This window comes from Dromiciops gliroides, chromosome 2 (assembly GCF_019393635.1).
Source record: "Dromiciops gliroides isolate mDroGli1 chromosome 2, mDroGli1.pri, whole genome shotgun sequence".
Lineage (NCBI taxonomy): Eukaryota > Metazoa > Chordata > Mammalia > Microbiotheria > Microbiotheriidae > Dromiciops > Dromiciops gliroides.
The window spans coordinates 637,422,828-637,448,511 of record NC_057862.1 but is presented as its reverse complement, the minus strand read 5'-3'; the positions used below and the strand labels follow the sequence as shown (position 1 = coordinate 637,448,511).

At 47.7% G+C, this 25,684-nt stretch overlaps 1 protein-coding gene across 3 annotated transcripts in view; it reads left to right on the top strand.

Moving 5' to 3' along the window:
- The window catches only part of ZDHHC1 (zinc finger DHHC-type containing 1), a 54,777-nt gene that overhangs the window by 10,438 nt on the left and 18,655 nt on the right, over positions 1–25,684 (top strand). For 2 of the 3 annotated variants that reach the window (XM_043989216.1, XM_043989217.1), the window contains exons 3-7: positions 3,001–3,176; positions 10,657–10,758; positions 13,980–14,104; positions 14,789–14,947; positions 15,997–16,094. In XM_043989216.1, the coding sequence (XP_043845151.1) occupies positions 3,001–3,176; positions 10,657–10,758; positions 13,980–14,104; positions 14,789–14,947; positions 15,997–16,094 (660 nt within the window). The remainder of the gene's footprint in view (positions 1–3,000; positions 3,177–10,656; positions 10,759–13,979; positions 14,105–14,788; positions 14,948–15,996; positions 16,095–25,684) is intronic. The other variant, XM_043989218.1, reaches the window with a different exon arrangement.

Here is a 25,684-nt window from a genome sequence, read left to right as displayed (position 1 = left end):
ATTTGATATAGGTTATAAATGTGCAATCATACAAAACACATTTCCATATTAGTCATGTTGTGAAAGAAAATACAGAGCAACCCCCCCAAAAAACACAAAAAAGTGAAAAATAGTATGCTTCAGTCTGCATTTAGGCTCCATTAGTTTTTTTGGTTTTTTTGGTTTTTTTAGTGAGGCAATTGGGGTTAAGTGACTTGCCCAGGATCACACAGCTAGTAAATGTCAAGTGTCTGAGGCCAGATTTGAACTCAGGTACTCCTGAATCCAAGGCCGGTGCTCTATCCACTGCGCCACCTAGCTGCCCCTCCATTAGTTTTTTCTCTGCAAGTGGATAGAATTTTTCATCATGAGTCATTTGGAATTATCTTGGATCATTGTATTGCTGAGCATAGCTAAGTCATTCACAGTTGATCATTGTACAATATTGCTGTTACTGTGTACAGTGTTCTTCTGGTTCTGCTCACTTCACTTTGCATCAGTTCATGTAAGTCTTTCCAGGTTTTCCTGAATTCATCCTTGTCATTTCTTATAGCACAATAGTATCCATCACAGTCATATACCACAACTTGTTTAGCCATTCTCCAATGGATGGGCATCCCCTCAATTTCTAATTCTTAGCCACCACAAAAAGAATTGCTATAAATGTCTTTGTTCAGATGAGTCCTTTTCCCTTTTTGCTTTTCCATTTCTTGCCCAACATGTCATAATCTTTAGCATTGCTTTTTAGATTCCTCTTGGCAGTATTGCTGGTGCTTACATGGATCATCAGAGGTGTGGAGTGATCATTTCTTTTAAGACCAGTGGTGTTTCCTATACATCTCAGTTCCTTGAGAGTGGGGACTTTCTTTTTTGCTTGTATTTGTAGTCTTGGCACTTAACGCAGTGCGGGCTACAGAGTAAATACTTAAGGAGCGCTCCCTCTCCCTCTCTCCCCCACCTCAATTTGAGCTAGGACTATCTTCATCTTACAGATAGGGAAACCTGAGGCTTGTCTATAGCACCCAACTAGTAAGTAAGTGAACCAAGCTTCAAATGTGGGTCATCTGGCTTCCAGTCTACTGTTTCCTGGGTTGATTCTGGGTGTAACTGGCTGTAACATCTTCTGGGTGTAGTTTAGTAAAACTTTGGTTGTCTCCAAGTAGATTGTCAGCATGAGACCATCCATTACCACATTGGATATAGAAAATACAGCATCCAGCGCTAACATCTTGTATTGATTGATGTGAGCAGGACTGTACAAAGCACTCCACCCACCACCACAGCCCTCCCTAGCTCCCTGAGGTGGATCTGATCCCCTCAAGATTGGCTCCTTCTCCTGTAGGAGGACCCAGAGATCCTTGTAATACGAGTGCGTCATACCCACAATCACCAACCACCCTAATCCTCCTCCCCCAACCATGGAGAAACTGAGCCCAGTAGGCCTCAGGCTTTGCTCAAAGTCCCCAGAGCTCATTCCTACCCTCAGAACTCAGTGCTTTAGTCCAATTAGCAAAGGTAACAGGGCCAGGGAGATGTTTCACATGATGGGGAACCTCAGACCATAGGATTCACAATTAGAAAGGACCTTTCCTCTAGTCTACAAATGAGGAGCTGAGGGCCAAAGAGAAGTCATTGGCCCCCGGAGACAAGTGAAATGGGGGAGCCAGGAATCAAATCCAGTCATCTTTGCATGAGACATACTCCCTCCCTCCCGGGATGAAGCCAGAACCATGGCCAACATTCTAGGAGTTGGTGATTAGTAAGTGGGAGCCCGGGGAGCAGGACAAATGATTGGGCTCTGTTCCTCTTTCAGCCTTTCCCTGTGTACTATGCCCTGCTGACACCATTGTGCTGAGCAGGGGGGCGGGGCGGGCTGCCCTCGGGAGATGATTTCCTGGAGCTTAAGTGCTAGAAGGGCCCTTCCACATAATTTTACAAATGAGGACCCACCCAGGGTCACAGGGGGGAACAGGCCTCTCATCTCCTGATTCCTCATCCATTCCTCTTACTGCACCAGGCTCCTTCTAATCAATAGATAGCTTATGGTCTTTCCAGTGTCCTAACGTTGATAAAGCATTCAGAATTCCTCACAGCGGCTCTATATTTGAGGGAGTGCAAGTATATATTCATTTTAGAGATGAGGAAACTGAGGCCTAGAAAAGTCAACTGTCTTGCTCTAAGCTGCATATTAGTAACTCCAGAGCTGGGTTCTGAGCCTAAATCTTCTGAGTGCAGTGCATTTTTACTTTGTATCATCTTGGGGTTCTCAACTCCTTCCCCCTCATATGTGGGAGCAGTGGTTTTCTGATATCACAGGGTAAGGCTTTGTACTGGAGATAGTCTTGGGGTGTTTTTTGTTTGTTTGTTTGTTTGTTTTGTTTTATTTTGTTTTGCAGGGCAATGAGGGTTAAGTGACTTGCCCAGGGTCACACAGCTAGTGAGTGTCAAGTGTCTGAGGCTGGATTTGAACTCAGGTTGTCCTGAATCCAGGGCTGGTGCTTTATCCACTGTACCACCTAGCTGCCCCCTGGAGATAGTCTTTTTTTGTTTGTTTGTTTGGTTTTGGGGTTTTTGTTGTTGTTGTTGTTGTTTTGGTGAGGCAATTGGGGTTAAGTGACTTGCCCAGGGTCACACAGCTAGTAAGTGTCAAGGGTTTGAGGCTGTATTTGAACTCAGGTCCCCCTGAATCCAGGGCCAGTGCTTTATACACTGTGCCACCTAGCTGCTCTGGAGATAGTCTTAAAGGCATAGAGGCAAGGACTTCTTCAGTCAGTAACGCTCCTTGAGCAGCTGCTCTATGCGGTGTGCTATGCAGGCACTCATTAATCTGATCCCTGCATTGTAGAGGATACTGGGAATAAGGAATAATATGGGCATCGAGGCTGGAAGAGCAGGCCTACTGCTCTGAGGAAGATGTGGGGGAGAGGCGTGCTCCTTCTTACTCTTAGTGGGAAAGCCACACAGCATGTGGCAGCTGACCAAATTTACCTGCAGAGTGAGTCTTTAACCACCTGGGCTCAGTGTATGGGAATTGTCTTTATCTGCCATCTCGTCGTCCACCTGACTGCAGTCTCCATCGATCCAGCAGATGCCAACGTGAGGGATAAGAGCTACGCAGGGCCCCTGCCCATCTTCAACCGTAGTCAGCACGCTCATGTCATTGAGGATCTGCACTGTAACCTCTGCGACGTGGATGTGTGAGTTGTCCTTGTTGTTGGAGGGCCCCAGGGCACGGGGAAGGGTGACAGCTCAGAGAGGTATCGTAAGCAGCCATCCAGACCCCCAGATTTAGCTAATGAAAAGGAGGCAGCCCTCCCCAGCATCGTCCACAAGCCCCAGCCAGAGTCCTGACTCCCAGGTGTGTCCAAGTCCTCAGCTCTCCAGTCTTCTCTTTTCCCATATGTGGAATAGAATAATGATCATAATAGTAATAGGAGGAGGAGGAAGAGGAGGAGAAGGAGGAGGTAGTTAGTAGTTGGGTGGTAGCAGCAGCAGCAGCAGCAGCAGCAGCAGCAGCAGCAGCAGCAGTAAGTATCTGTGATCCTGCCAATAACATGATCCCCATTGTGAAGAGGAGGAAACTGGCTCTGGGTGATTAAGTGACTTTTCCAATTTCATATAGCTAGTAAGTGGAAGCACCAGTATTTGTTGGAGCGGGTGACCACTAATTGGGTCTGCTGTAGCGTACTCTTGTTCAGGTCCACATCGGGCTAATTAGCCTCAGAGGTCCCTTTACACCCTGAGATCCTGTGAACCCACTTCCTCTGACTTTTTTCACTACAGAAGAGTCAATTCTCTTAAGCCAAGGGGCTTCAGATTTCTTAAAGTCACAGAACTGTGTTAAAGAATATTCACAAAATCTTAGTCAGTGGAAAAGTGTTCAGGCTTACTTTGTGGTAGAGGCCTTGATTGTACTTGGGACTAGTTGTACTGATAGAGGGTAAAGGATGTGGGAATTTATTTTGATTTGGGGACCCTGCCTTTGGGCTGAGATTAAAAAGCCTTAGGCCCTCAGGGGGTTTTTCTGTGTAAGAGGGGCTGGTGCCCCTCCCCCTCTGCTTCAGCTGAGCCAAAAAGCCCTGTGGTCTTTATGGGATGCCATGTCAGACAGCTGGGGGAAAAAGCCCTAGCTCCCTACGCCCTGAGGGGAGCTTCCCTGAAGATCTCAGGCTTGTCCTGCCAGGCCCTAGCTCGTGAGGAGGTCCCAGGCCCCTCGAGCTCTGGGTGTGGTCGAGTCCCCCTCCACAGCCCTAGCTCAGCCGGCGGATTAGCTTGGTGTGTGGGGGGGCACAGAGAGCATGAGGTTTGAGGGGAGAAAAGGGAGATATATACCAGAGAGTTAGACAGTGAAGTTGGCGGGAGACAGTACAAGAGGGGGGAGCAGACAGAGAAAGGGCTACAATACAGAAAAGCTAGGAGAATGGACAGAGGTGGTCAGCACAGGGGAGAAAGCGACAAAGGGCTACGATACAGAGAAGGTAGAGATGCTGAGGGGGGCGGACAGACAGAGGAAGGAGCCTTACGGAGTAAGGGGCTTTTCAGTGTTCAGCAGCAGTGCAGAGAGGGAAGTTAGACGGAAAGGGGGGACGCTAGAAGAAGGTCAGTTGGTACGAAGACGCTAAGAAAGTTGCAGGTGTGGCAAAGATTAAGCACAAGGGGTGGCAGCAGAGAGATGTGTTGGAAAGCACTCGGGTTATACATTTTATTTCCCTGTATTCTTAATTTTAAATTGTATCTCATAAATAAACCTTCTGCTGTTAAATTGGAAGAGGTTTCTTAATCTTCTGCTTGCTTATCAATTTGGGAGCGGAGCAGTGTGGAGAAATTTTTAAAAGGCCCTAACAGATTGGTTTAGGAAATTAATAGCAATCAGATAGCCAGCCAGTCAAAAGTCCCCAGATTAGTCCCCCAGTCAGATTAGCCCCAAGCAGTTTAAAAATATTTCTCACAAAGGGAAGATATAATCTGAAGATGAGACCGTTGTCTTCAGAGCTGGAGAGCATCTAATCCAACCCTGTCATTGTACAGCTGGGGAAACTGAGGCCCAGACTTCACAGCTAGTAATTATTCAGGTCCTCTGGGTCTAAACCCAGTGCTCTTTCCATATCATGCAATATAACATAACTATAAAATGATAACATCATGTAATTCAATATCATAAATGATATGATAGTATATTATGTTGTATTATGTGACATAACATATTTAATGGTATCTAGAAAAATAAAATATTAAATTCAGGAATAACATCCTCACACAAACCTGAAATATCAAAAAGATGAGCAATTTCACAAAAATAGTTGGAACTTGAGGCTTCTTGGCAAATACTTCTATGGAATCCTAGTGTTGTACAATAGGGCTGCAGGGCATCTCTGTCAGTAACAAGCATGGAGTCCTGAGCTCAGTAGTGAAAGATGAGTTCAAGGCACTTTGGCCAAATCAGAGTCCTTCTTGATGAACTCCATCTCCTGATGCCGAGGTAGTACAGGACCTAATCATGGACCACCCCCAGGAGCTCTCCAGTGACAGCCATCCCTGGAGGTGCGGTATCCATAGCCGCACACAGCCGTGCCAGCCAAAAACGGGTAGGAGCAAACCCTAGGGTGCCACAGATGTCTCAGTCTTCCCCAGAGACTCATGGCCCATCTGCTTCCCTGCTCTCTCATAGACTTCACACAAAGCTTGGACTGATCTGAGGAGGGTCCATGAGCATGGAAAGCAACACAAAGGCAGCCTAGAAACATGATCCTGCCCTACTGGATGTGGGCACAGCCTCTGTCTAATACACAGCCCCATCTAATCTCTGATCTGTGACCCACTGCTAGCATTAGGATATTCAGCTTTATTAGCCAGCTCCAAATTAGTTCCTCCGCTCCCATGCTGGTTGCCAGCACTGTGTTATAAGAACCTCTCTGTCCATGTGAGTGTGTGTGTGTGTGTGTGTGTGTGCCCATGGTGTGCGCTTGGAGGGTCTTGGAGATTAGCTCCACAGTAGTAGTTCTTCCCCTCTTTGTGTTATGGACCATGCTGGCTCTCTGGGGAAGCCAAGGCGCCGCTTCTCAGAATAGTGTTTATAAGTGCACAAAACTGAATACATAGGATTGCAAAGGAAGCCGATTATATTGAAATTCAGTTCTTATGATATTCTTTAAAAGCTCACAGACCCTCAGTGCAGAACCCTCGCTTTCCAAAGAGATTGATGGAAATCAAACCTTTCACATAGGGACTGATTCTCTCCCCTGTCCCCTGAGACGAAGAGTCAGGAGCTGGTTTATGTCTGAGCTCTTCCACTAGCAGGCTGTGTGGCCTAGGTAAGTGGCTGAATTTCTTTGGGTCTCCCTCCCCTCTTCTGTCTAGTGAAAGGCTTGGATGAGGTCATCACTAGGCTCCCTCGTAGCTCAGAGCTCTCTAGAGGCATCCACGTTCCCTTCTGGGGATGGCGTAGGGCTGAAGCAGTTCTCTCAGTCCTTTTTGGTGTTTGATTGTGGAGGTGGGCCCACAGTGATCCACACGCGTTCTCCCAGGAGACTTCCTGAAAAGCCAAAGTCTCTGTGATAGTGGAGAGAATGCTGGATGTGGAGAAAAAGACTTGGGTTCAAGTTTAAACTCTGCTACTTATGTTACTGGTGAGACTGGTTGGTACCAAGGCCCTTGGGCTCCCTGAACTTCAGTTTCTATCTCTGTAAAATTGAGATAATGCACTCCTACTAAAGCCCCACTCCAGTGTCTCATGGGCCATGAAGTTTATGCCAATGGACTGCAAACTCAGACAGGTCAGACCGGGCTGGCATGGACCTGGCTGGTACCTGTTGGTAGTGGGCCAGCCTCAGCACTGCCTAGGAGATGGGCTACCGGGAGAGGCAGGAATACCCCCATGGGTGGAAGCACATACACATCCTTGAAGCATTGATGGATGCTTGAACTTGCCATCTCATGGGAATTTTTGTTCGGCTCAAATTAAATGGACACTTTGATGCAACTGAGACACTAAGCCATTGTTCTTATTAGCCTGTTCGTATATGTGGACTCAGAGTCCTCATTGCTAACTTCAAGGCTGTTTATTTTGCACTTCTGGGTTCTTTGGCCAGATGAGAAGTGATGTGGAGGAGTTAGAGGCATGGGAGTTAGGGAGTTTGGTATTAGTAGTAGTAATAATAACAGCAGTGATAATAATAACCACCATTGGCATTTCTGCACTGCTTTATAGTTTTTCCAAGTTTTTGATCAACTTTGCCAAGCTGATGTGTATGAAGTGCAACCTCAGAGCTGGTTTAATTTTAATTTGTCGGGGCAGCTAGATGGCACAGTGGATAGAGCACCGGCCCTGGAGTCAGGAGGACCTGAGTTCAAATCCAGCCTCAGACACTTAACACTTGCTAGCTGTGTGACCCTGGGCAAGTCACTTAACCCCCATGGCCTCACTAAAAAAAAATTTTTTTTAATTTGTCTAATTATTAGTGATTTGGAGCATTTTCCCCCATATGCCTATTGATAGATTGGATGTCTTCTTCAGAAAATGCTTTATGGTTAACAAAGCATTCCACTCACTATTACTTGATTGATCTTCAGAACAACCGTATACAATACAAGTTTTAAGATATTATCCCTGTTCTACATATGAGGAAACTGAGGCCCAGACAGTGATGAGACTTGCTGAAGATCATATAGCTTTTAAGTGTCCAAATCAAGACTCAGATTCAGGTCTTCCAGGTGCAAAGCCAATACTTATGTGTTTTCCGTTATACCACAATGGCTGTGGCTAAGATGGAAGACATTTCCCCTCCCACTCTCCTTCCCACTTCCCTCCCCTTTTTTTCCCTCCCTTTCTTCCTCTCTCACTCCTACACCATCTCCCTTTTCCAACCTCTCCCAGATAGATAACACAGTGGATAGACCTGGAGTCAGGAAGATATAAGTCAAATGCTCCTCAGATAACTTAATAGTTGTGTGACCCTGGGTGAGTCATTTAACCTCTGTCTGCCTCAGTTTCCTAAGTAATAAAGTCACCCAACTCCCAGGGTGATTGTGAGGATCAAATGAGATAATGTATGTAAAGCATTTAGCACATTGTCCAGGCACATAGTAGGCACTTCACAAATACTCATTCCCTCTTTTCTCTCTCTCTCTCTCTCTCTCTCTCTCTCTCTCTCTCTCTCTCTCTCTCTCTCTCTTTCTCTCTCTCTCTCTCTCACTTTCATAACTTAAAAAGGCAAACCCAACATAAATACTTAAATTCAAGCTGCTCCCAAATGAACTTGCTGCCAAGTAGAGAAGACACCACATTGGCTTCGGGCCCAGAGTACATAGCTGCCTGATTGGCTAGCTAGAGATTGGCTGGGCCACTTAGTCTCCTAAGGAGAAACATGGATGAGGCAGATGGATTATTCTAAGTTTGAACTGACAGCTTCTCTTGGGGAAGGAATTGAGTGAAGTCCTGGCAGCTTTGGCTCCAGCAGCAGCTGATACACTTTCCAGACCAAGCCTGGGGAGAAAGCTGTCTGCGTCCTCCATGGGGGTTGGGCCAACAGTCAGCTCTGCAGCCAGAGGGATGAGATGGTTCTTCTCTGCGTGTCTGGGCGCTACAGAAAGACCCCAGATAGCGACGCAGGGATAATCCGTCAGGGCAGCTGACAACCAGGGAGCAGAAGTTCCTCCCTGGGAAGGCCAGAGATCGAAGATGAAAGAGTGTGCACTGCCTTGGAAGGTGGGACGCCAGGTCCATCAGAGAACGTTAGGGAGTGAGTCTCCCATCAGGTCTTCAGACAGGCTTATGCTGTCAGCGACTTTGTAGAAGGGCTTCTTTGTCAGGTAGAGGTTGGACAAGGCTTCCAAGGGATTTTTCCTTCTTTGAGAGTCTGTGATGCGTGGAAATCTTTCCCTTTTCTGTACAGACCCCAGGACAGTGTCCCCTACCTACTGTAGTCACAGCTAAACATATTCTATCGCTTAGCTGATTGCTCTGTTGTATTGTTCCTTTGGAGCTATCTGCTCCCTCTAATGTTTTCCAGAACAATTCATGATGTCAGAATTGGAAAGGACCTCAGCTTGCAGATAAGTCAGCGCTGGAAGGGACCTTGGGATGGAGAATGGCAGAGCTGAAAGGGATGTCAGGATGTGCAATGTTAGAGCTGGAAAGGGTCTTAAGACTCCGTCTAGTGCAGCCTCCTCAGGTCACAGATAGGGGATTGAGACCCTCAGAAAGGAGTCACAGAGCTAGCACGTCATCAACAGAGCAGAGGCTAGAAGAATTAGGACAGCTTCTGACAGTGGGAGGCACAGTGACTGTAGCACTGGGCTCCCAAGACCTCCCTTTAGGGTCCTGCCTCAGACATTCACTAACTATGTGATCCTGGGCAAGTCACCAAGAGGGCACATGGTGCTGGGAAAGCCCCAGTTCAAATCTGGCCTCAGACACTTACTTGTTGAGTGACCCTGGGCAAGTCACTTAATCTCTGTCTCCCTCAACTGTAAAATGGAGATAATAAGCAGCTACCTTCCAGGGTTGTTGTGAGGATCAAATGAGATGATATTTGTACCTGGCACATAGTAGGCACTTTAAAATGCTTATTTTCTCCCTCGGGGTCCTCAGCTATAAAATGAAGGAATTGAACTAGATGGTTTCAGAGGTCCCGTTCAGTTCCAAGTCCCAGGAGTCTAGTGTTCTTTCTATAACCCAGAAATAAGAAAATACAAACTGTTATACCCCATGTGGTCACACCATCCAAAAATATCCCTGGAGTACCATGTGATCATAACAACATCGTAGTACTGCTGTGTCATAATAAGAAGAGTGACTGGTATGGGGGGTGTTGGGGAGCACCTCGGGGTGAGGGCTGCCCGGCCCTTTTCAGGGCCACTTGTCTCCCTTTGGCATCCCCCAGCTCTCACTTGTGGCTCCAAGAAACGGTAGCACTCGCGACAGCCACACCCCATAGAGCCGCCTCAGCAGATGGGCTGCCCCGGGGTAAGGGTAACAGCAGGCCTCAAACCCGGCAGGGGGTTTGGGGGGGTATTTACCCCAAGCATGTGAAGACTTCCATCAGGCAGTTGAGAACAACTTGTTCCGATGTCCAGGAAGGGGCTGAAGCAGGCTCTGGGAACCCTTAGAACTTGGTCAGAGACACCAAGGTCACCCGCTGCGCCCCAAGCCGTCACCAGCCATCCTGACTTTTGTCCCACCACTGGACCGGACGAGAGAGCGAGGCAGGAGACTTTGTGCAGCCCTGCCTCACTTCAGTCTAGCAGGAGTCGACATCATCCCGAGATGTCATTTGTCCTCTTTGGAAATGGACCAAGAGCAGCGGTAGCCAGCATTTCCTTGGGGCATTACAGTGTACGAGTACCTTCCACAACTTATTCTTTTGATCCTCACAACACCATGGACCTTAGGTGCTGTTATTATCCCCATTTTACAGATGAGGAAACCGAGGCACAGAGAGGTGAAGTGATTTGTGCCCAGGGTCACACACAACTAGTATGTGTCCAAGGCAGGACTAGAACTCAGGTTTTCCTGACTCCAAGTCCTTTGCTTTATCTGGTGCACCACCCCCACACGGACCCCTGCCCAAGCTGCCACTTTCCCCTGGATTTCCTCCACTGCTTCCTGTATCTGTGCCCGAGACAGGGTTGGGGGCCGGATGTAACGCTCCCCATACTAACCTGGAGTTTCATTGGCAGGAGCTCCCGATCAAAGCACTGCAGTGCCTGCAACAAGTGTGTATGTGGTTTTGACCATCACTGCAAATGGCTCAACAACTGCGTGGGGGAGAGAAACTACTGGTAAGAGCCGCAGAGATGGGGAGGCCCTCCAGGAGACTGGGCCTGGCCCCGCTCCTTGGCCCCGCAAGCACACCTACTAGGGGGCCTTTTCCAGCTGGGATCATGGGTGACCCTTTAGTGGATGGGGCTGGCAGGATTAGAAACATGCCTGGAAATGTTCGACCTAGAAGGCATCTTAAAACATAAGGCGTCAGCGCTGGAAGGGCCTTCGGAGACCGTCTAGTCAGCCCCCTCACAGAGGAAGAGACAGAAGTCCAGAGAAGGGCCCTGGTCCTTTGGGACCAAGCACAGTATTTTGAACACTCATATTCCCTCCACCCCTTCCTGATTAGTCTTCCCCCTCCTCCCCCAAGTAACTTCAGCTCTCCTGCCCCGAAAGGATAAAGACTTTTCCTCCTGGTGGTATTTAAAAGGATACATTGCCCGCTCTGAAGGTCATTTGAAGAGAGAAATCTAGACACAGTTTGAACAATGGTGGCAGTGTCTGAGGTGGTAGCATCCTAGGGTTAGGGCTGGAAGGGCTACTGGCTCGGCCCTGCCATCTTGCAGATTTTCTCTCCAAGTAAGTGAAATGACTGCACAAGGTCACATAGGAAAGGTCAGGTGCTTTTGGACTCGGGTCCCCTGACTTGGAGCTGCTGCTCTTCCTACTGCACCACACTGCTTCCCACAGAGACTCTTTTGAAAGGAGTGATGTTCATTTGGCTAGATGAACCCTGGGGCTTGTTTTAATGTACATCCTGTTACTTCAGAGTTCCCCCTTCTCTTTGGACCAGCATAGAAAAAGGCAAAGGGAAAAAGGAGATGTTGGTGTTGAGATGGCACAGTATCCAACTCAACTGTTCTGGGGTCCTCAGTTTCTAGGTCCCACTTCCTTTCTTTCCTACTTAGGGAAGAATGAAAATTACTCTGGACAAAGAGGTGCCTGGGCAACAGACAGCTCTTTTTAAAAAAAATTTAATGTTTTCTCAGTTACATGTGGACAATTACTCAAAAAAAAAAACTCCAAAGAAAAACTCAGTTACATGTAAAGATATTTTTTGAATTCCAAATTTTTCTCCCACCCTCCCTTCCCTCCCCCCTCCTAAGGCCAGCAAGAAATTTGATATAGGTTATACATTACTATCATGTTAAACATATTTCCACATTAATCAGAACAAAAGTAAAAAAAAAAACAAGAAAGAATAAACAGGAACAATAATAAAAAAGCAAGTAGTATGCTTGTAGTATGCTTGAAAGTAGTATGCTTCAGTCTGCTTTCAGACTCCTTAGTTCTTTTTCTGTATGTGGAGCATTTGCCACCATAAGTCTTTTGTCATTGCCTTGGATCGTTCTATTGCTGAGAAGAGGTCTCTGCCAAGAAGACCCCAAAAAGGGTCACAGAGCGGGACATGCCTAAACAACTAAACAACAATAGATTGTTCTGGAGACATAGTTTATCCTTGGTTCCAACAGAGTTTTTGACAGTGTCTCGTGCTTTCATAGTTGACCAGAGGGAGAGCCCTGTTCATAAGATCCTGGTTCTGCAGCTGGAAGGGATCTTAGTAGGGCATCAAGCCCAAGTCTAACTGAGGCAGGTCAAGTGACTTATCCAGGGCCACACAACTAGCATGTCTGATCCAGGACAGAGAGCATTCCGTCCTCTACAGGTATGGATTGGATGGGGACCCTCCAAAGTTAAGCTGCTCTGCTTTTTGGGGGGCTCCTCACTGGGAGGCCCCTGGCTTCTCTCCACGTTTTCTCTCCTCACTAGGAGACTGTCTTTGTTGCCTCCAGTTCTACTCTGACTCTCTGGGGCAGGCAGATTCCTGGGTCCACATGCTAGGCTTATGATGGGGAGTGGGATGTGGAGCAGATCACACTCGATCTCCCCCCACCTCTGCAAGCTGGGGAAGGAGCCGGAGGGAGAGAAGAGGAAATCCAGTGGCCATTGTTGTAGGCTTTGGTTCCCACCCAGCTGGGGAAAGGGCCTGAGCCACTAATCAATTAGCTCATCCACGTAGAATCATTTAGTGGCTATCTGCTGATGTCTTTGTTTTTACATCATCTGAGTCTCTCTCTGGATTCTTCCCTCTTCCCATCTCATTGACTAATTTTTCATGTAAGTCTAATAATTGTACTCTGACACGTGGGTGGATCGGCGAAGAGCACAGCCCTTTCATGCCTTCAAGTCATCTTGGGCTGCTCTTACCTGTTTCTTAGTAAATTAATAATGAGCGTGGATTAGTGGCCAGAGAGTTGGCCTCGGAGCCAGGAAGACCAGTTTACTTAAGTCTTGCCTCTGACACTTACCCTCTCAGGGTTCTAGGTGAGGTGAGAACCTGCATCGAAGGAGGGAGTTGTCTCATCTGGGAGTTCTCCAGACCAATGACATGATAGCCACTACTCGGGCACCAAAAGTCAAATAGACACTAAAGAAAAAAAGCCCTGCATAAAGTCTTGAACTCTAAAGTAGTTACATCTTTTTAAAAAAATAGTTACATCTTGCTAAAAGGAAGAATAACTGTCCCCCTCTCAAAGTTTTCACAAGATAACAACAGGAGCATCTTGTTTGCCCTGTGACCCAGGCTGACCTTTTCCGCCTGTGGGCTTGACCTGGCTTGTTGCTGTTTTGCTCTGCCCCAGAGGAGTTCTCTGCTCTGAACCCGCCCTTCCCGCAGCCGTCTGCTGGCAGTGGGTCTGGCGTCAGAGCCTGCCTCTGATTCTCGCTCCCTGCCTGGAGGATCATGGGGAGTCATGGCATTTCTGAGCCTCAGTTTGCTCATCTGTGAAATGGGTTAGTCTGTCCCTCTGAGGTGCCTTCTGGCTTCTCAGTCCTAAGGCCCCAGGAGCACCTTTATTGTCAGCATCATACTATTTGCCAGGCAGTGCGCGGACAGCCCTGGAAGGTGGGGACCATTATTACCCCCATTTTACAGTTGAGGCAATGGAAATGACTTTCCTAGGGTCACACAGCAAGTGAATGCCCGAGACCACATTTGAACCCAGTGCTTCATGGGTGCAGGCAGGGAATATAAGCATTATCACCCCCAGCTTACACATGAGAAATCCAAGGCTCAGAGAGGTTAGCTGCCTTCTGCAAAGTCACAGATTGGCGACTGCCTCCAGGATGAGAGGGCCCGGCCTCTGGACGGTCATCATGGCAATGGGCCTTGATCGGCTCATCCGGGCGGGGCCTGCGGCCTCAGAGGCCAGGGCAGCAACGGCATCTGTCTTCTCAGGCTCTTCCTGAACAGCGTGGTCTCAGCCCTGCTGGGGGTCCTGCTGGTGGTGCTCATCGCCTTCTACATCTTCGTGGAGTTCTTTATCAACCCCATGCGGCTTCGGACCAACAAACACTTTGAAGGTGAGATCCTTTTCCTGGACGGGGCAGGGGGGTGTCAGATGGCTTCCCTTCCCTCTCTCCTCTCCTTCTGCGAATATGTATGAAAGACCTACTGTGTGTGAAGCATGGCGAGATAAGATGTTTCCCTGAACCGTGTGGCCTGCGGAGGGCCGTGCTGCAAAGAAGCACACAGAGGTGTCACAGGTGGAGGAAACAGTGCTCTGTGAGTCTGAGGGGGAGGGCAGGGGGGCTTTGTGGAGGAGGAGCCTTTGGGCTTTCACGGGTAGGTAGGATGCAGCAGGTGAAGAGAAGGCCCGGGGAACAGTGTAAGCAAAGCAAATCGCAGGCTGGGTTCAGAGGGGGGAGAGTGGGCAGTTGGTCTAGAGTGGGCAGTGTGCGAAGGGGAGAAATAGGAGAAGGCTGGAAACAGGGCAGCAGCGGGCAGAGCTCGAGGCCCAGGCTGGGAGCCGGCTGGAGACTCGGGTGCCAGGACTGGGGGGAAGGGCTTTAGACGGGCGGCCCTGCAGATTGCTTCCATCTCTACATCCAGGGATCTTCGGCGGGGGCTTGTGCCTGGGAGCTGCCGACGCTGGGAGGGGGCAGTCAGGCGGCAGCTGGGGGCGCTTCCCCATTGTCCGTCCTTGCCTGCTGTCCTCTGGGCCTGCTCAGGAGTCCACACGGCGGTGTCCCGTGTTTATCTTTCAGTCCTGAAGAACCACACAGACGTATGGTTCGTGTTTCTCCCGGCGGCCCCCGTGGAGACCCAGGCCCCTGCCATCCTGGCCTTGGCTGCCCTCCTCATCCTGCTGGGCCTTCTGTCTGTGGTGCTGCTGGGGCATCTCCTCTGCTTTCACATCTATCTCAGTATGTAACTTGGCATTCCTGTGGTCCCGTGCCCATCTGGGCATAGTCCAGAGGCAGTGGGAGCTTCTGCTCCACCCAGCTGGCTTTTTGGGGGCACGAGACCACTTGCCTTGGGTGAGGGGAGTGGGGAAAGGGGAGGCAAAGAGCTTCTGGTCCTCTCTGGGAAGCCCCCCCCCAGTGCAGCCCCCAGTGGAGCAGTCCCCGGATGTGGCGATATTCCTGGCATTCTGGTATGCCAAGCAGGAGCTTGGTCAAGTTACTTCCCCTCTGCCCTTAGTTTCCTCATCTGTAAAATGAGAGGCTGCCGCTCCATGTGCCCTTAGCTCAGGCATTCCCCAAGTCTATTACAGACTTTGCTCCTGGGAAGAGGCTGCTCTCCCTGCTGCAGTTTCACTGCTCTCCACACGGTGGCACCCCTCTCTATGGGATTTAAAACCATAGCCTCTGTCAGGCCGCCGACTACCCGGTAGCCCCAGGACTGGGTTCCTGGGCTCCCAGGGTTAGTTCTGCGGGAGTTTCAGCCAATACTGGTGGCCTTGGGATGTCAGCCAAGGCTACTGGTGCCCGTCAGCCAGGACATTGGTCAGGCCTATTTCTGCCATGCAAAGTCTTCCCCCGGAAACCAAGTAGGGGTGGCCCATAGGCTCCCATCGGCCTGGATACTGGGCAGTGTTGGGGGAAAGAGAAAGGGCCCAGAGATGTACTTACACAGACACAATTAGCCCACAGCTAGCCTATTCCTGTCCCCTGTTCCATGGCCAGTCTGGCCCTTTCCACGCATCCCCCCACTGCCCTTTGAACCAAAGGAGAAACTCAGACTTTCCCTCGGCTGTAACACCCTATCTGGCCCTAAGGCTCCTCCCGGCCTTGCTGGGCCTCCTTTACCCCACAAAGGGTGATTCCGCTTTCCTCCCTGCACCCTGTCAGTGCAGGCCCTGCCCCAAGTCTCAGAGGCCCAATGGAGAGACACTTCTCCTCTGTAATTGGGAGGGGGCCAGTGGGCTTGTTCTGTGCCCTCAGTGAAGTGTTTCTCCCATCCTCTTCTCCAGTGTGGCACAAACTAACCACCTATGAGTACATCGTGCAGCAGCGGCCCCCCAAGGAGGAGAAGGACACCCAGAAGGAACCAAAGATGCAGCCCGTTCAGGTAACATTACTCAGTGAAGAGTATAAGGAGTGCTGGCAGAATGCAGGGAGGAATTGTGGGGCAGGGAAGGGGTCAGGATGTGCTCCTCACTCCTGTGGCCCAGTTCAAAGGCTTCGGCACAGTCCGTCCAGGAGGCTAAGTCATTTACTCTCCATAAGCCTCAGCAAAAGTAAGGGGTTGCACTTGATGGCCTCAGAAGTCTTTGCTAGCTTAAGATTTATGATCCTATGAACCCTTAAAATTTTAAAATAAATCTTACCGATATCTTTTGTTTTTATATCGCCATCATCTCCCAATGTATCCCTTTCCTGTATCCCTCCCAGAGAAGGAATAAAAAAGGGGGGAAAGGTTCAGTAAAACTAACCAACATATCAGAAAAGGCTGATATCTGCAGTTTCACATCCATAGTCCTCTACTTCTGCAAAAAAAAAAAAAAAAAAGTGGAAAGAAGGGCCTTCTTCCATCTCTTCTCTGGGACTAAGCTTGGTCATTATCATTTCATAGCATTCAATTCTGATGGTTTTATTGTTGTCATTGGTTATTTTGTTTGCACATTTCTGCTCGTTGCATTTTGCATCCATTCGTATGTCTTCCTATCTCTGTCTTCATCACATTCAACACTTCCTGCAGCACAGCAATCTCTGATTACACTCATGGACTGCCATTTGTTGCGCTGCTTCCCAGTCTTAGTGGGCATCTACTTTGTTTCTGGTTCTTTGCTGCCACAAAAGTTTATGTGGGGCCTTTCTTTTTACCACTGACCTCCTTGGGTAAATCTATCCCTAATAGGAGGATCTCTAGGTCAAAGGGCATGGACCTTTTAGTCATTCTCTTTGAACTGCTTTCCATACCGTTTGGACCAGTTCATAGCTTGATCAGCAGGGCCTTCCTCAGCTGGGCTTTCGGCACCCCCTCCAAAACTGACAATTGTCTCCTTTTGTTATTTTGGCCAATTTGTCAAGTTTGAAGTGAAACCTCAGAGTCTTTTTTAATTTGCATTTCTCTTACTATTAGTGATTTGGATCATTCTTTCATATACTTACTAATAGTTTATGGTTCTCTTGAGCACCAGTGACTGAAAGCTTAGGAAAGAAGGGACTTCTTGACCATCAGAGCTGTTTAATCATCAGATGACATTACTTAGGAAATAATGAATTCATTGTCGCTGGATGTATTTAGTCAAGCAGAGGTTGGAAAACCCCATTGTTGATGTTCTAGAGAAGACTCCTGCTTTGTGTAGGACCTGCACTAGGTGACCTGAGCTCCTTCGAGCTTGGAGAGTCCGTGACTCTGTAATCTTGGAGTCTTGTTGGAATTTGCCCTGGGCTGAAGGCACTTCTTGCCACAACCTCAAAGGGACACTCTGGGTGTAAGGAAACTTGATCTCAAGAGTTTGGGGAGTGATGCTATTTCGCGTCTTTATTTGACACTCCATTATTTTTGACAATAACAGTGTAAGAAATGATCTTAAATGGGAGAAAGTGGGAGGGAGTTCAGGGTAGGCATGGATTATAATTATAATTCTGTAGAGCCTTCAGTTTTACAAAGTGGCTTTACACCATGAGTGGGATCATCCTCACTTGACAGATGAGGAAATAAGACTCCCTCTGCAGTCCCAGGGCTGAGGGTCTTTTCGCCACTTGGTGCCATCGCTCATGATATCGTCAGTGATGACTTATTCAGAATCCCCTGGGATGTGGCAGTGCTGCCATGGCCCCAAAGCCCACAGAGCCACTGGCCTGAGGAGCCAGGAGGCTTGGATTTTGCCTCAGCTCCTTGCTGACTATGGGAGCTGGGGCAAACATCACCACCCGGCTCGGTTTCAGTTTCTTCCTCCAAACAGTGCGGGTATTTGAACTCCATGGTCTCTACAGGTCCTGTTTAGTTCTAACATTTTGTGGTTGAATTAAAGCTGGAAACAACCTAAGAAGTCATCTAGGCCAGTCCCCCCTTTTTTGTGAATGAGGAAACTGAGGGCCAGAAATGACCTAGCCAAGGTCATTCAGGCAGCCAGCCAGCCGTGATTTGAGCCCAGACCCTCTTGATTCTAAACCTAATGATGCCCCCACTTTACCGTCCACCTTCTGTCTTCTGGACCCTCACAGTGGGAGCTTTGGGCCTCCAGGCTCAGATTTTTCTCCAGGCTGAAGCCAAGAAAGGTAGCTAAAGGCTGTGGGGATTTGAAGGGGCCAGATACCTCAGTAGTTCTGCCTGCTGCCCCAAAAGGCTGGCCGTGCTGGTCTCTGGCTAAATTCCTCGGGGCCATTCACCTTTCTCCCAAAGCAGCTAGCTGGGGCAGGAAGAGTTAAAGCATTGAAACGAGCAGCGAACAGTCCCCAGGGAGCCTGGGAGTCTTTTCTGAAGCTGGAGGTGGAGTCTCCAGCTGGAGAATCAGCGCACAGCTGTTCCCTTCTCCCCTCTCCCCTCCCTCCTGCCACCCCCACCCCTAGCCTAGCCAGAGAGCAGTGTGCGTAGGGTGTTGTAGGCCAGCCTCGGTCCCGCTCCCATTCCCTGCTCTGGGTGCTTTCTGGAAGTCAGAGCACATTTGGGGCCAGAAGCCAGGGGAGTGTGGGGTGGGGGCGTCCTGAATGCTTGTGTTCCGTGGATCCCCTCAGGGAGTAATAGAGCTGAGAAGATGCCCAGTTAAGTTGTCATGAGAAACGCTAACCCACCAGATTCTTCCAGCTCCCCCTCATAGCAACCAGATACAAACACAAACAGGCTGGGAGGCCCAGGCTCTCCCAACAGCCTCTGCAGCTCCCTCCCCCTGCATACAGGCTGAAGCTGACCCACCACTCAATGGTACTAGCAGCTTGCCCAGGGAAGGAAGGTCTTGTCTCCCTACTGCTCTACCCCTAAATGACAGTGGGTCTTCTGTTCTCAGGGCAGGAGGAATAAGACCCCCCCACCCGCCAAGAAACTGCATCATCCGGGCCCATAGTACAGACCAGTCATAGTCCCCTAAATTAGTGATATTGTTGTTTAAGTGGCAGTACACAAGAAGTCCAGGCTGGTGGTGAGCTCACTCCCAGCTCTGTGGCCTTCCTGTCCCAGTGGAGAGGAAAGCAGAGACAAACCTCGTGCCTGCCGCCCCTGAACTTTAAAGCGCTTTATGAACGTGCACTTTGGGGCAGCGTCGTGGAGAATTCTAGGCTGGAGCCAGAATTCCAGGCCTACCAATTACTGCCCGTGTACCCTTCCTCTCTCTAGTGCCTCCTTCCCTGTCTTTGAAAGGGCTTTGCACTAGCTGATCCCTTAGGTCTCTTTCAGCTGTGAAGCTGCTTCCTGATAGTTCCAACATTCCATCTCTTGCAGTCCCTCTCGGTTCTCGTTCTCTGTGCCCCAGGGCCCCTCTCAGCTCTGTCCGTGTTCTAAGGTGTCTCCCAGCTTCAGTACTCTATGCTGTAACCTTCACCGTCCGTCAGCCTTTCTGGGTCCACTATTCCATGATCTTTTGCCACCAAAGGCAGGAACTTTCAGCCTCACTGGAAAAGCTGGGAGCGGGAGTCCAGTGGCTGCCTGCAGAGTTTGTGCAGGCCACTGGGCAAGTGCTGAAGCAGGTTTGGAAGCCCATGAGCTACATCAGGTGGGGACACTTCAGAGGAGAACACGGGAAGTTGGTTTTCCAGAAGTAGCCTGATTATCTGAGGCAGTGTCTTCACTTCCCACTCTGGGAAACTCCTCCTCTTCAAAGGCACCCTGCTGGCAGGAGCTCCCTGCTGTCACTTCAGCATCTGGGCTTGGGACAGGCAGCACCCCCTCATGGGAGTTAGTCTACCTTCTAGCCATCTGCCAAACCTATCTGTGCTCAACCCCAAAATGGTCTTTTTGGAGTCAGTGCTCTCAAACACAGCCGTATTGATCCACCTCAGAAACACATTCCCCCGAGGTGGGAAGGAGGAGTTTGGCTATCGTTCCTGAAGTTTGTCCCTTCTGAAAGAAGTAAGTTTAGTTCCTGTAATTCAGATAAGCAAATCTAGGCTGCCGTCTGAAATACGCTTCTTCATCTCCTGTCCTCACATTCTCATGAATTTTGTGCGTGGGGTCTGGGACAACACAAGCTAGGACCCTGGGCTGACCCAGAATTCAACCAACATTAATAAGTGTCTACTGTGTGCTAGATAGGGAATAAAAGGCAAAACTACATAGTCTCTACCCCACCTCACAAGAGCTCACAGACCCAGCCTCAGCTGGCTTCTCTCTTCCCCCTCACTCATCACATTCTCGTTGCCACATACATATAGGCCAATGTGATCCCAAATCCCCTAAATAGCCTGGAGTAAGTGGCAGCGTATTCAGCTGTTGGCCACACCTTTGATACCCCAGGAATGCCCCGTCTCCTTCCCTGCTTCTGGATGCCAAAGGGCCCCAGTCTCCTTCCTTTCCTCCCTGCAATGAGAGAGTAGTTCATGATTGGAAAGCCCCCTGAAGCTAGGGCCTTCATGTAAGCAAAGTCTCTTTCACTACTACTTGCTGTCTCAATGAGCAAAAGCATATTGAATACCACCCATGTGCTAAGCCTCTGGGGAACCTAGAGAGTGTGAGATGTGGTCTCTGCTTTCAAGGGATTCGTAGTCTGGTTGAAGCAGCAGCTTACACACACAAATGGATGAGAAGTATTGACCATTAGTGGTTTAAGAGACTAGAGGAAGAAGTCGTCCTTACAGGCCGAGGGGGCCAGGGTTTCCTGGAGAATCTGTAGCTGAAAAGGTGGCCAGAGAAAAGCAGGGCGTTTCAGGGTCAGGGATAGGAGGGTTCAAAAATATGGGTGAGGGAAAGTAGAAGACCGCTCAAGTCGCCATGAGGAGACTTGTTTGGAAGGAGGGCGGGAGTGGCGGGGCCAGATCGTGGAGGGCTTTGAGAGAGTGGGGCTTTGTCCTGCAGACCGTGGAGCCAATAGAAGTTGTTTTCCTGTGGGAGTGATGTGATGAAAGGGGGTTTTAGGAGCACACACTGGCAATCTGTGCAGGAACGATAAGAGGGAAGGGAACTGGATCGGAGGCGGGGAGGTGATGCAGACTAGGACTGGAGGAAAGGCAGTGGGAGTAGAGGCAGACCGAGCTTATCCTGGGCCCTCAAGCTGTGAAAAGGAGACCTCTGGGGCTAAAAAGGAGTCCATTTGGGTCTCCCATGAAAGATGAATCTTGGTGGTGTGAAAGCTTCTTAGTTCTCTCCAGTGTTTTGTCTGGGATCTGAAGGAGAGTTGTATCAGAGGCATGGCCAGGGAGTGCCCTTGGGAGCAGCGGCCACTACCACTTTCCCTGCTTCTCTGAGGTAGTCATAGAGAGGGACATGCCAGCTTCTCCCTCTGGCTCCCAAAGACGCTTCCAAAAAGCCCCTTCCATGCTTCTTGCAGCTGACTCCTGGGGCAAGTGTGGCCCCTGCCCTCTCCTAGCTTGGGGACAACAGACGGCTAAGCCGACTGACTTCAGGACTCAGCTCGTTGTCCCCACCGCTGGGTCCTGGCCCAGCTCTGCCACCTTGCCCTCTTCCTTGTCTCAACTTGAATGGGCTGAGCTAGATCCTCTCAGGCATGACATTTCTAAGGGCAGGGTGTGCCAAGCTCCTCTTCAGAGAGTTGTCTGGGCTTGCCCTCAGCATGGTTACAGAGCAGGCACACAGGCTGGAAGACCAGTGCATGTACACACCTGGGACTTTGGGAGATGCCGGCTCTACCCAGTGCTGCTGGGGGGTGGATACGCAGCCCCACTTCAGTGGCACCATCTCATGAGAACAGTAAGGGCTGGTTTCAGGTAACACCATTCTCTCAGGAGCCTTCAGCCCAAATGAGGGTGAAATCCTCACTTTACATGCATCAGTATCTTATTTGATTCTCACAACAACCGTGTAAAGACTCTGTTATCCTCGTTTTGCAAATGATTAGACTGAAGATTGGAGAGAAGATTGGCAGCTAGGTGGCAACAGTGCACAGAGCGCTGGGCCTGGAGTCAGGAAGACTCATTGTCCTGAGTTCAAATGTGACCTCAGATACTTAATAGCTCTGTGAAGTCACTTCACTCTGTTTGCCTCAGTTTCCTCATATGTCAAATGAGCCAGAGAAGGAAATGGCAAACCAGTATCTTTGCCAAGAAAACTCCAAATGGGGTCATGAAGAGTCAGACATGACTGAAAAACAGCAATAATAGGAGAGGTACTTGTCCAGAGTCATTCAACTAGTCAGTACAGAGTATCTCTAAAGGCTTAAATCTACACTAAGACTTTGAGGACAATCTGCATTGGAGGTGAAATCTAAAGATCTGGAGGTCTTAGTGAACTGCCAGCTTACTGTGAGTCAGCAGTGAGAGGCAGTGTGTGGCCCAAAAAAGGATAATGGCATCTTGGGCTAGATTAAGAGAGGTCCAGTTTCCAGGATGGTGTCATAATAACAAGTTAACATTTATGTGGCACTTCAAAGTATTCCAAGGGCTTTGCACACATTATCTCCTTTGATCCTCTAAATAATCCTTTGAAGGCAGGCAGTCAGTAAACTTTTATTATTTTTTTAACCTTTTATTTTTTTCCAATTACATGTAAAAACAATTTTTAACATTCATTTAAAAAATTTTTGAGTTTTGCATTCTTTCCTTTCCTCCCACCCACCTCCCTGAGACAGTAATTTGATATAGGTTATATATGTGCAGTCATGCAAAACATATTTCCATATTAGTCATGTTGTGAAAGAAAACACAGACAGAAAACCCCTACAAAAAATAAAGTACAAAATAGTATGCTTCGGGGCAGCTAGGTGGCGCAGTGGATAAAGCACCGGCCCTGGATTCAGGAGGACCTGAGTTCAAATCTGGCCTCAGACACTTGACACTTACTAGCTGTGTGACCCTGGGCAAGTCACTTAACCCCCATTGCCCCGCAAAAAAAAAAACCCCAAAAAACCCAACCAAACAAAATAGTATGCTTCCATCTGCATTCCGACTCCATCATTTCTCTCTCTGGAGATGGATAGCATTTTTCATAATGGGTAATTTGGAATTGTCTTAGATCATTGTATTGAGCAGACTAGTCAAGTCTTTGTTGATCATCTTTATAATATTGCTGTTACTGTGTACAGTGTTCTACTGGTTCAGTTCATTTCACTTTGCATCAGTTCTTGTAAGTCTTTCCAGGTTTTTCTGAAATCATCCTTCTTGCCATTTCTTATAGTACAATAGTATTCCATCACGATCACATACCACAACTTGTCCAACCATTCCCCAGTGGATGGGCACCCCCTCAATTTCCATCTCTTTGCCACCACAAGAAGAGCTGCTATAAATGTGTCCTTTTCCTTTTCATTTAAAAATCTCTTTGGGATACAGACCTGGTAGTGTTATTGCTGGCTCACAGGGTAGGCACAGTTTTATAGCCCTTTGGGCATAAGAAAACCTTTATTAAGCCCTCTGTGTCAAGCATTGTGCTAAGCCCTGGAGATACAAAGAAAAGCAAAAACAGCTCTTACCCTCAAGGGACTTAAATCTTAATTGGGGAAATAACATGTAAATAACCATGTACATGGAGGTTTATACAGAACAGATGTGCTCCTTAACCTTTTTTGTATCATGGATATGATAGTCTGGTGAAGCCTTTGAACTCCCTGCTTGGTACAGTAAGGTTTTAAATGCATGAAATAAAATTTCTAAAAATGACCTCCTGAAGAAGGTGGGATTTGAGCTGAGTCCTGAAGGAAGCCAGGGAAATTAAGAGTCAAAACTGAGGGAGTAGGGCATTCCAACCATGAGAGACAGCCATCCAAAGGCACAGAGATGGGAGGTGGAGTGTTGTGTTTGAGGTCTGTGCCGCTATGAGCCCCAATTTACAGATGAGGAAACTGAGGCAAACAGAGGCTAAGTGACTTGCCTAGGGTGACACAGATAGTGTTGGAGGCAGGATTTGAACTCAGGTGTTCCTGACTCCCAAACTTGGTACTCTATCCACACAGATGCCTTGCTCATGTCTAGGGTATGGTGTTCAGTTCTGGCCATCAGAGTTTAAGGATATCAATAAGCTGGAGATTGACAGAGGGCCCCAGGATGAGGAAAGACCTTGAGTCTATTTCAAATGAATGAATAAATGAATGAAGAACTATTTATCAAGCACTTATTGTGTACCAAGCACTGGGAATACAAATACAAGACATCAATATGGTATCTGTCCTCAGGGAGTTTGCATTTTTCTTTTAAATACATTTTCATTGACATTTTCTGTTTCTTATATCACCATAGTTGTCCCAAGTATCCCCCTCCAAAGTCCTCCCAGAGAGCTATTGCATATGACAAATTATATTTTTTAGAGAGGGAAAAAAATCAACACAACTGATTGATATATTGAAAAAGTCCAAAAACATGTGCAGTGTGTATCATCTGTGGACCTCCCACCTCTATTAAGGGGTGGACTGGGGGTGTCCTCTCATTTATTTAAGTCCTGCTTGATCTTTATAATTTTTGCTATATTTACTTTTGATTTTTTGGTGTGTTGTTGTTCAGAGTTATCATTTTATCTTTGATACTTGCCTCAATCTCTTGTTTTGTTAAGAATTTATTTCATGCCTCTAGCTGTGAGGTACATGATCAGTTTCTCTTCTAAATTTTTAACAGTATGATCTTTAACATTAAGGTTGTCTATACATTTAAATTGTATTGTGGAATATGATGTAAAGTGATAGTTTGGGCCTAACTTTTGCCAGACTGCTTTCCAGTTTTCTCAGAAGTTTGTGTCAAGGAATTTTGTCCTTGGTAGTTTATGTTTTCCACTTTATTGAACACTGGGTTATTGAATTCTACTGTTTCTGAATTTCCTTTGTGTAATCTATTCCATTGATCCATCTCTCTTTTTTTGCTAATAGCAGATGGTTTTGATGACTGCTGCTTTATAATGTAGTTTGAGGTCTGTTTGCCCTTCTTTTCATCATTTCCCTTGATACTCTAGATCTTTTGGTTTTCCAAATTAATTTTATTATCAAGTTTTATAAAGTATATCCATAGTAATTTGATTGACTTAACATTAAAAGTATAAATTAATTTTGGTAATTTTCTCATTTTTATTATATTGGCACGCTCTAACCATGAGCACTGAATATTCCACCAGCTATTTATATTGTTCTTTATTTCTTTAAGGAGGACTTTATACTTTGTTTTCTTTTTGGTGAGGCAATTGGGGTTAAATGACTTGTCCAGGGTCACACAGCTAGTAGTAAGTGTTAAGTGTCTAAGGTCAGATTTGAACTCAGGTCCTCCTGAATCCAGGGCCGGTAAAGGAGGACTTTATAATTGAATCTATTATACAAGTATTTTTTTAAGGAACCCTTTATAATTTAATCTATACAAAGTTTTGTATGCTTGGGTAAGTCAATCCCCAGATTTATAAATGAATTTTGTAGTTATTTGGAATTAGATTTCCCTTTATATTATGGTTTCTTGTGTTTTATTGTTATTATAGAGAAATTATGTTGATTTTAAGGATTTATTTTGTAGTTTACAGCTTTGCTGCAGCTAATGTCTCAATTAGTATCTTTGCTGATTCGGAATTTTCTAAGTAAATCATCATATCATCAGCCAACACGTATGGTTTTATTTTCTCTTTACCTGTCTTTGTTAGTT